Source organism: Candida orthopsilosis, assembly GCF_000315875.1.
Source record: "Candida orthopsilosis Co 90-125, chromosome 2 draft sequence".
NCBI lineage: Eukaryota > Fungi > Ascomycota > Pichiomycetes > Serinales > Debaryomycetaceae > Lodderomyces > Lodderomyces orthopsilosis.
Genome location: NC_018295.1, coordinates 135851 through 146588, shown reverse-complemented (window position 1 = coordinate 146588; position 10738 = coordinate 135851). Strand labels below are relative to the sequence as shown.

Here is a 10738-nt window from a genome sequence, read left to right as displayed (position 1 = left end):
CTCCTCCTCTTCTTCTTCTTCTTCTTCTTCACTTTCATCTTTGCCCCCATCTGCTTTCAAATTTTCAATATCACCAAGAAGCTTCCTAATATATCTTGAGGCCATTTCTACTGTTGTTGCTTTCGAAGGAATACTAATTTCGTCGTGATACAGCTGTGGAATTAATGAAGCTAGATCGGCAATGGCTGTATTCATTCTATTTCTTCTACCTTGTTCAGCTAGTTTATGTGACGCCTTCTTTGTAGCCAATTTCTCAGGTTTCTTATTTAGTATCGGTGATGAAGACGCACTGCTATCTCCGGAGGAAGAGGACTTCGACACGGATGATTTGCGTGATATTGATTTCTTTCTCTTGAGCTGTTGCTTTTTGACTTTAGGCTGATTTTGCTCCTCCTCAGCTAGTCTGCCCATTGTAAAGCCCATTAAGGGAGGCTCATTTATCTCTCTTGGTTTGCCACTTGGTGGTAACATTTCTGTGTCATTTGATTTTGTCTTTCCTTCGGCTATTGACGATTGGGGTAATTTTTCAAGTTGATCAGTACTGGAAGGTGTAGCAGATTTAGCCTTGACTGAGGGTGAAACATAGTTTTTATTACTAGCGTGAAGGACTGGTGTTCCATGAGGAGTTCTTCTTTTATTTTGTTGCTTGTGGTCCTCTGATGATGGGCCATAAACTGAACTTGATTTCCTTCTTTTATCCGATGTTTGAGCATTCAAAGCAGGTGATGTCAAGGGTTCAAAGTTGATGTTTGCTGGTGGTTGTTGTTGTTGCTGCTGTTGCTTCAGGCTAGATGGAAATCCGTTGGCTCCTTTATCCAATGGCGTGACTGCGGGACTCACCAAAGGAGTGAAAACAGCTTCTGGACGCACATGTTGTGGTTGAGACAGTTGATCATTCTCTAAAAGGTTTACTGTGTAAATTTTTCCCTGTGAGTTTTGTCTATGGTAAAGATGTTGTTTGTTGTACAGTTTTTCATTCTGGCCCGGTAGTATTGGCGAGGAAAACTCATTATTTTTACGCTGTTCCTCCTTTTTCATTGCATTTATAGCTAACAAGCTAGGAGTTTGTTCTGTAGGGACATTTGGAGGAAATGCTGAAGATATATGTCCAGGGTCAGTGTCGAAATTCAATTCCTCGGGGATCATAAAGTTCAAATTGTCAAGCCCAAATTCAAATTGTTGTTGTTGTTGAGGATGATGGCTTGAATGCAAAATCGGTACTCCACCATTGGGTGTGGAAATACTCGATCCCATGTTTGGATGTCCCGAGGAAGTTGCATCATGATGATGAAAAGAAGCTTCCAGAGCTTCCAGATCAAGGTTCATTTGGTGGTTTATAGGCTGGTGTGATGCTATAGCATCTAAACGAAATCCGTGATGAGGGTCCTGTCTCTGGTCGTGTCCACCTAATTGACTTTGCGAGTGTTGTTGTTGCTGTTGCTGTTGCTGTTGTTGTTGCTGTTGCGGTTGCTGTTGCGGTTGCTGTTGCTGTTGCTGTTGTTGTTGCAGTTGTTGTTGATGATCGTACATATTTTGCTCTAGTTCTTGCAAAAACATCTGTTCTGATTCAGTGAAATTTGATGGTGTTGTCGATTGTAAATGGAGAGGAGTGGCAATTTGGTTACGTCCTGGTGTATTTCTTTTCATGCTGCTTGTATCCCCGGGAGTTGAATAGTTTGAGTTGTCGTTATGGTGCGGCGTAGTATGATGCGATTGGGTCGAGTTCGTTGTAGCATGATCCAAGTCAACATAGTATGGCGATTTGCCAGGTGTATTGCCAGACAATTGACCATTTATCTGATTATCAGACGCGTATGGTGTATTCCAGGTCAGCGATTCCATTCAGTATGTGGGTTGCTAGTATTAGCCGAGGCTGTACGAATAACAATTGTGTTTATCTCTCGTATTGTTGATAAAACCTCTCCCAGGTATTTCAAGTCCTGCACTCAAGTAGATTAATACCAAGCTTTTGACTAGATCTCCAATGAGAATATGATTTTAATTAATGAAAAGTATGGAGAGAAAATTTTGAATGGAATGTAATGAAATGAGATTTTCAAAAGTTTTGTATTCGTTTATGAGGACAATATACAGAATTAAAAGCGCAACAGAAAAAGAGATTTCTATTACAATTATTTTCATATGCAAATTGTATTTAACAACATGGGTATTCCGTGAGAGGTCAAAGTCAGAATATGAGCTAGTTAGCTTACTTTCTTCATAAATACCCGACAAAATGTCTTCGTTGGTCACACTTCGAGTTAAAGAAATGAAAGTATTTATCTGGTGTAACGTGTACACAAAAATGGTAATAATACTAATTGAGTCAAAGTAAATAAAAACAAATTAAGGCACCCCACGTGCATATGTCAGAAATACAAAACCTTCGACACTCACAATCGCGCGACACACAAACAAACATAGAGAATTACTTCCGAGGTAGATGGAGAAAGCAGAGAGGAGATTATTTGAAACTCAGTGGAGCACTTCGTCATTAGTATATATTAAACCTTGACTTACTATAGATTAATTCCAGCTAGTTGGTCCTACACTTAAATCTAGGCATCCTTATTAAACTTCATTTGTCGTTAATAAAGACTGGAGTTCAATTTTTAAATTTTGCAACAATTCTTACGAAATGATGCCCTTTATTGGTTGATGACATTAAATTAAACCTTCACAGTCTTAGTAATCCTAAAATTGAGAAAACAATATCATTGATGGAATACAAGCAAGGGCGTCAAAGGTAAGAGGTATAAAGCTTATGATTAAAATCATGTTAAATTTGATTGACCTATCATCCACTACTCGATTTTATCAGCAAAGCCTAAAATCCGGATTTCGGAAGAGAGATAGTAGACCTTCTAATAGAGGTGCATAAGCTTTACAGCTGGGTTATGAGGAAGATGGAGATGGATGAAACTAATGCTGTTATCCTGTGAAGAATGATGAATGTCACAGAGGAGCGTGAAAGATTTGTTTAGGGAAATCCCAGATCAAGTAGCACATGGCATAGTAGTCTAAGCAATGATCTAGGATGGACTTGAAGTCATTTGTCGACGAATGTTTTTGGAAATTTTTCAAAGATTGGCAGAAAATCAAACGGTATCAAATACCAAGATATCTCAAAGCGCCCGGTAATGTTTGAACCCACCCAGATTATACTTATGAATATTGCCACAACATAATGAAGCATTCCAAACAACAACTTCGTAATACACCAGGACCAAAGAATAGAGGAAAACGATGACTATGACCAAGACATCATTGATTTTGCAATCTTATAGTCAACAAATTATAATTCATCTATTTATTCAGACATATTGCATCATACATAAAAAAATATAACTTTGTTGCAACTTTCATAGTTATTAAAAATCTTTTATTTTTAGCTTTCAAAATAATAGAAAAGTTGATATATTTTATTAGTTAAAGAAGCTGTGGGTTATGGTATCAAGGGTGCTTGCTGCTTAATAAAGTGGTTTGAGATCCAGATGTGGTTACCAAATAAAGAAAGTAAAGACAAATTTCGATTCTTAGTGTAGCTTTTCTGTTTAAGAGATGAATCAGACCCTATCCGTTGTCTTCCAGCAATATAGGGCAAATTTACTTCCTTGCATAAAAGTAGGGACAGTTGAATATCTTGAATAAGCACGGGTCTCATTTTTGAAACAGATATCTGTTCATGAATTGTCTCCACAATCTCATCAACTAGCTTAATTTGTCTCGGCGCAGGAGAGTTAGAGTTAACCCGGAATGGGAAAACCATTCAAAGATGCACCATTAGCGCGTGAATATCGATAAAAAATCACATAAAACCCAAACCACAAAGTCTAATGGTATTACAGTCCCCACTGCAAGCTTGAAAATAATGTTTAAAACTTTCTTGTTGTCAAAATACAGTCAGGTTTCAGCTCTGGAAATATAAACAAGAAGCAGCTTTAAATGAATTTGGTTATAAATCTTGATCGGGATTGTAGTACCAATTTTGGAACACCTTGACTAATTTAGTATCAACATCCCATTTTTCCTATTCTATTGTATATCGCACAAGTGTAATATCTTGAAACTGGCCATCAACAACATTGGATAATAATTAATCGTGCGACGTATTGTGATTCATATATAATATTAGATATGGCGTTTATTATTTAGGACAAATGGGTGGATTTTGTTGGTTCTTTTTCTCCACCGCACACTCCACTTCAGTATGATTTTCTGATGTAAATATTGAAAACGGGGTATCATCTTTTGACTTTCCCAGACCAACGAAATAATGTGCTTGCGCTCGCATACATGCAGTTTCTTGCAGTCACTTGCAGATACTTGCAATTACCTTCTATTATTCAAGCGGGGGTCAAAGCATAAACAAACACTTTTAGAGGCAGTTGTTTTGGACGATTAGTAGAGTTCCACGGTTATCTCATGAATGAACAAGTATGTTGCAACACGTGCGAAATTATCAACTGAAGAGTGATATTATTCCCATATTTGTGTAAGGATCGTGAAAAGGTCATTGCGTTTTCTTCATTAAGCGAAAGAATAAAAAAGGTTTGCCAAGATCAGGTGATCAAAAAGAAAGATAGCCATACTATTTGTTTGGTATTACTGAAAGTTCTCCCACTAAGTTTCGTATTGGCTTCATCATAGAATGACTCTAACTTCTATTTTCAGGTGAACTTAATTGAGCTCAATCAACATTTGACCAAGTATTACACTACACCCTTCCTCAACTACATCAATATTGATAATTTAAACTTTACGGTTTTTAAGTTTTTCAGATTCTTTTAAACGACGAACTAAATATTGTAGTGAAGCCTTTAAATCTTCTGGTACAAAGGGCACAATGTAAAAATTTTCTATACAATGAGTTTGCATTGTGTCTGTTTAGTTTAGTTTGGTCTAAATTCATACATGCATGGGCTTGACATTTAGTAAATGTAACACAAAGATATTCGAAAGGACCAAGCGATAAGCGCCTTATATTACAAACAAACCATTACATGACAAAGACCAATTGGGAGCTTATTATGTATCATAGGCCATATAGTAGTTTCCTCTGTTTTTAATCCAAGACTTTTTCCAGAATCTTTTGTTAGATAATATTCATTTTATTGGTCTGCTTTATTATTAATGTACTGTATTATAATATCAATTGCAAAAAAGAAAAGTTGTAAACATTTACAAGCTCATATGGGGGATGCTAACTTGAATTTGCAATAAATAATTGTAATATAAATAATAATCATCTTTTCCCTCTTGAAATTTTTTATTATCGAAGTTCAAATCTAACTACCACTAAACTAATCATAACGATCGAGAAAGAGACTCGCAAAAGTCTTAGAATAGATCGTTTATCATTTTACAACTAAAAATAAAGAGATTCCGAGGACCAATCAGTCATTAATTAATCATAACCTGAATACACTTGAGTCCATTTGCCACTACTCCTGTCCTTATTTGCTTCAAATACGATAGGACTACTTGAACTACAATTGCGTTTGGGTATAATTTTGACAGCGGAAAAATTTAGAGAACAAAGAACTAAAAAATATCAACAGAGAAAAAGCAAAATTCCGACAAACAAGAGGCTCTAAGAGCAAAGTAGTAAAAGTCGTATCACGAACTGCATTTCCCCACGTTCAAAAGATTGCCAGAAACATATTAGCTCACTGGGCATAAGACCCGCCATTATTGCGTGAAATAATATTGAACAAGCCTGACAGTCAAGAGGATTGAAAGTACTAAATTTTGATTTTGTTTTGCACTCACTACCTCATTCATTTATTTGCATTTTGTTATTTATCAGTCTAACATAACGAGGTGTAATTACAGCATTTTCCAAGAGCTACAGACTACTCAGCTCATCAACAGCAGTATAGTGCCATCTGTTTCTCCCCATAATTCAATGTCATTCAATAGTAACATGAATATTCCAACTCACAACAAGGGTTATAATGGCAACATCTTCACCGCCAATAGCTATATGAGCTCGGCAGCTGTAAATTCAGGTATTCCAATGTCTACCAACTCGTCTCACCCTGGATTACAATACTTTCATGCGTACCCACAACCACAACAAACAGCATCGCTACATCCACAACAAACAACTCAAGATTACTACAATACTTCTTCAGCGAACAATCTTTCATCTTGCTCAGCATCATCAACGGCTCCAACTTCAATTTCTGACATGCCATTGCCCGGGCAGCAGCAGCAGCAACAACAACAACAACAACAAATGTATAATCAGTCAGCATCGAAGACGATCATGCCACAAATGATTTCAGGAACCGGAGCTTCATCAAACCCACCTATGCCACTTGATTCTAATATTACTACCAAATTCACCAACAATGACATACAAATACTACGTCAATTGCTCATTGCAGGTGAGAAGTACAAGTGGAAACAAATCACAAAAGAGATTAACTCATCAACAAACCATACTCAACATGTTATGGCGGCAATAAACAAGAATCAACAACATTTACAACAGTTTCAACACCTACAACAAAACAACCTTGCATCGCATCAGTATCAACATCAGCATCAACAACAACATCAACAACATATGCATCAACAACCATTACTGTATGGTTATCAGCAACAACAGCCACATTTGTACAACAACAATGTAATGCACAAGTCAACCTCCTTGCATCTGCCCTATTTGTCGAATTCAACCCAAGCTAATTCAATCCCATCGCATCGATCACAAAATATTCCCCATCATGCAACACCAGCTTCGATACTGCCACATTCGAACTCCCATTTACTGCAACAACAACCAACAGCAGTAACAACACCAAATCCAGTTCCCTTGAAAAACGTGAGCCCTACTTTTGTAATGAAACAATATCAACAATTGCTCGGACTACCTAACAATCTGGTTTATTTTGGAACTTTGGGGTCGAGTTTACCTTATGTTATTGCTGCTAATGGATGGAGCGACATTGATCAAGAAGCGTATAATTATCCATTCAATATGGATGATGAGGAGTAGAGAGAGGGTGAGGGTTACGAATGAATTCACAGGAGGATAGATATTGTAGTGGGTGAAAAATGGTAGCTGCGTTTGAATTCACGCATCTACTTATCCAAGCGTATTTATTTTTGTTATTGTGAATTTTGCTACGGTATGTTCTGATTAATGAGATTTTGGTTATAACCTTGTATTACTTATATATTTGAATCAATGGAATAGATGTAATTATTCTATTTATAATTGATCGGGTACATGCAGTAGTGCTGGTGTAATTAGTTTGGACACTCTACTATACAGACTTTTATACAATGTACCATCTATGGTCCTCACTAAGTCGACTTTTCAAAGTTGAATTCAAAATCACATCGGTGTTTTGAACGACAACGGACGTTAACTTCGTCACTATGATTAACAACTTGCTGCTTATTGAATTATTAAGGCGTTTTTTTCAAAAAGATCCAATTGGCACCACATTCTTCTCTGCAAAAGTAACGGCACAGGCTTAAACACATGCCCAGCATCGATACATTCTTGATCCTACTCCTCTCGCTTGCATTCAACGCATTCTTCAGTTTCTTGACATACTCCTCCGTCGTTTAATAGACTTCCTTTACCAACCAAGTGATCACCAACCTTGGAACTGGTAACACCTTCCCCATTAGCCCTCTTTTCAACCTCGTGTATCTTATCCTTGACCAAATTCTTTAAAAACTTAGCATCGGGAAACCCATCATATGTAACTTCAGCCAATTGTGGATCCAAATCATCGCCATCTTTTTTGAACTTGCGACGGTAAATCAATTCCACTGTGGACCCTACTTGGATAAGCACTTGGAATATACCTGCAAATTCTATTATTGGTTGAAGAGAAATGTCAGCGATGGTGTTGGCGTCAAATGTTTGAAAAAGTTCTTGAGCGTACCAAATTGCTCGGTTCGTCCATTTGCATTTGGTACAGAATTGAATTATTATGCGAGGAAACTTGTTGATTTGAGGTACAAGGGATGATGATGATGTTGAATCGGACATATTCGTAAGGGTGTTCTTGACAGAACTGTGGTTGCCAACTTTTAATTTTTCTCGAATCCGCATCGTCACATAAAAGTATATGGCCAACCTTACTGCGCACGCAATGCAGATCTTAAGGTTTGACTCTAAGAGACAGAGAGCATGAACCGTCTACGATAGTTTGAGCATACTAATACGTCCATTATTAATATCTTAGCCAATCATAATCATTACTTAACCCGGAATTATCAACAACCAGTTCATTATAGGACAACTTTTGCAGCGGAGCATTAGCAAATGACGAGTTGTTTACAGTGACAGGACTGCTTGATAACGAGTGAGTCAAATTTCTCGACAATATACTCTCGGGAACTTTGGTACTCGACTTGCTTCTTTTGATACTGGGTCGGCGCATCTTCCTTACTGCTGAAGCATTACTCGATTTCCGATCATCCTTCTTCAACGAAGTGGGGTTCAAATCATCCCCATCATTATCGTCCTTTTTGTTGACCACTGTCCGTTGACGTTTTTTAATGATATCGGTCTTGAGACTAAGTGGACGTGTGACACCATGCAATTTCAAAAATAGTCCACAAGCGTTGCATAGTGGTTGACCTTCTGGATTACGTCTCCAAAGTGGTGTTGTTTTTGTGTGGCAATTTGTACAAGATGGTCCACTTGCAGAAGCGCCACTCGTAGATCCCCGTCCTGAGTCATGTTCACTCCCATTTGCATCTGATTGGTTTTTATTTCGATTCCCTTGTTTGGCCAGTTTGGGTTTTCTTGGTTTCTTGTCGGGAGAAGGTGCATTATTATCATCAAAAAAATTGTGGCCAGATTGGCTAGGTAACGTCACCTTGATGTCAACGTGGTTCATTGATGACGAGTTTAGAAAGGATTCATTTTGGTTTAGGCTTCGTGAAAATTGTTGTATAGGGGTGACCATGGTTGATCTATTGATGAATGTGTCGTTATGACTTAAATGATTTTGAAAACTGTTGTGAATATCAGCAAACTCTGGTAACGATACAAGTGATTCTTGGCGTAGTAGATTAGATGGAGTTGCAGTGATTGACCTTCTTGGGTTTACCGACATTGGTTGCTGATTTATTGAGGAAAACTGAGTACTCGAAGGTATTATCGTCGAAAGCGAAGATGACAAGGATTCAACACCACTATTAGGTGCAGATGACGGTGCAAAATCATCAAATAAAGGCTTTTCATAAGATGATGCAAAACTATCGGGAATCGAATTGACATTGACGTCACGAAAATTCTCATTTGGCCCTTCAAAAGCTAATGGGTCTAATGAAAATTCAAACGATGATGAAGTTGCTTGTGGGTATTGTAAATTGTGAGCATTGCCATTTTGGTGAATGGATCCCTGCTCCTGAGGTTGATTCAAAAAATCAAGACCAAACTTGTCATAATCTTGCAATTGTTGAGATAAGTTGGAAATCGTTCTACCATTTTGCAGAGTCCCCATACCCGAAAACATAGGTGAGAATTGAGCCAGACGTTTTCTTGGAACATTACTAATTGATGTCATTCCACCTGAAACATAATCATCTGGAGTTCTATTGGCTCTGTTGTCTCTATTAGGTGAAGCAAAATGTGTAGCTCCTAGTTTTTTGATATGAGCCACATAGTCGAACTCATCATCAGTAATCACATTATCGGATTTGAAATGTGGATGTCCAGTTCTTGGTGAAAAGGACGTTGTTGACGCAGTAGCTGCATCATGAAGTGATTGGTGTTGACTGTGGTACAACTGGGACGGGTTATTTACTTGTTCTGGTGATTGTAACAGTGGTGTCAGCATACCGTGTTGGTTCATCGAGTCTGATTTTGTATTCTTGTTGCAGAATATATCCAAGTCGTCAACACCATTACTCCAGGCAACATCATTAGTTTTCTTTGTTTTAAACTCATCACGACAATCCCTTGTTTTGACTCTTTTTCGATTATAACTTGAACTACTCGTGAGATGCATCATCCTCCAAGTTAGATTTTCCATTCTAGTGTTGTATGGTAACGAATCCCTTGCCTTGTTGTACAATTTCCATAGACTCTCCACATGCTCATGTTCATTGGTTAGGAGCTGAGATAAATTGATGTCATTGTTAGTGTGTCCCCCACTTGTTTCTTTTGGATTGAATTTGAACTTCATATTCATGTTGGGCGTTGACGGATTTGATCGATGTTTACCCAAAAAAGATTGACTTTGATTGTGTTTCGTGGAGTTATTTTCGTTTACGTCTTGACGATTTGTATCTGACCATGATCGGTATGCTTGTTGTTGATGTAGTCTACGAGCTTGAATTTGTGCCAGTAAGAGCGACGACGGTGAGTTGTGGTTTGACGCTGGTGATGATGTAATGGACATTGTGTCTGGATTATTGCGATAGTTGTGAAAGCTGGCGTTGTTTTCGTGTTTTGAAAATCTTTGGTGATGATGATGAGTGGTTGGGAAGTTACAGACCCTTCTCATCTAGTATATGAGTCCTGACGTGATATATCTCGTGTGAGAAAAGTGTAGGGTTTAATACTTATTGTTGCTCAAATTGTGAACCGAATAACTCGAAACGCAACACAGCTGGTGGGGTAGATGTTGATGAACTTTTGTAGACTCAAAAGAAACTGATATTCTTAATAAACTTTGACAGCAAATGGGTGAATTACAAGTAGGCGCGTATCCATATAGGTTTTGTGAAGTTGTTTTGGTTTATATATATTCTCCTC

General features: G+C 37.8%; 4 protein-coding genes across 4 annotated transcripts in view; 1 reads left to right on the top strand and 3 right to left on the bottom strand. All coding sequences in view use genetic code 12, as the record gives it.

Annotated features, from left to right (window-relative positions):
- CORT_0B00760 (hypothetical protein) overlaps positions 1–1842 on the bottom strand; it is a gene marked incomplete at both ends in the record, with an annotated part of 1863 nt that extends 21 nt beyond the window's left edge. The window contains one exon of the mRNA XM_003867187.1: positions 1–1842. This exon is cut by the window's left edge and continues 21 nt beyond it. Coding sequence (XP_003867235.1) covers positions 1–1842 — 1842 coding nt within the window.
- Positions 1843–5908: 4066 nt separating this feature from the next.
- On the top strand, positions 5909–7006 carry CORT_0B00750 (hypothetical protein; the record flags this gene model as incomplete). The annotated part of the gene is made up of 1 exon (XM_003867186.1): positions 5909–7006. One exon carries the CDS (start codon positions 5909–5911, stop codon positions 7004–7006), a length of 1098 nt encoding a protein of 365 aa, XP_003867234.1.
- Positions 7007–7525: 519 nt separating this feature from the next.
- On the bottom strand, positions 7526–8080 carry CORT_0B00740 (hypothetical protein; the record flags this gene model as incomplete). Its single annotated transcript, XM_003867185.1, has 1 exon — positions 7526–8080. One exon carries the CDS (start codon positions 8078–8080, stop codon positions 7526–7528), a length of 555 nt encoding a protein of 184 aa, XP_003867233.1.
- Positions 8081–8201: 121 nt separating this feature from the next.
- Positions 8202–10487, bottom strand: CORT_0B00730 (Gat1 zinc finger transcriptional regulator; the record flags this gene model as incomplete). The annotated part of the gene is made up of 1 exon (XM_003867184.1): positions 8202–10487. One exon carries the CDS (start codon positions 10485–10487, stop codon positions 8202–8204), a length of 2286 nt encoding a protein of 761 aa, XP_003867232.1.
- Positions 10488–10738: the final 251 nt, after the last annotated feature.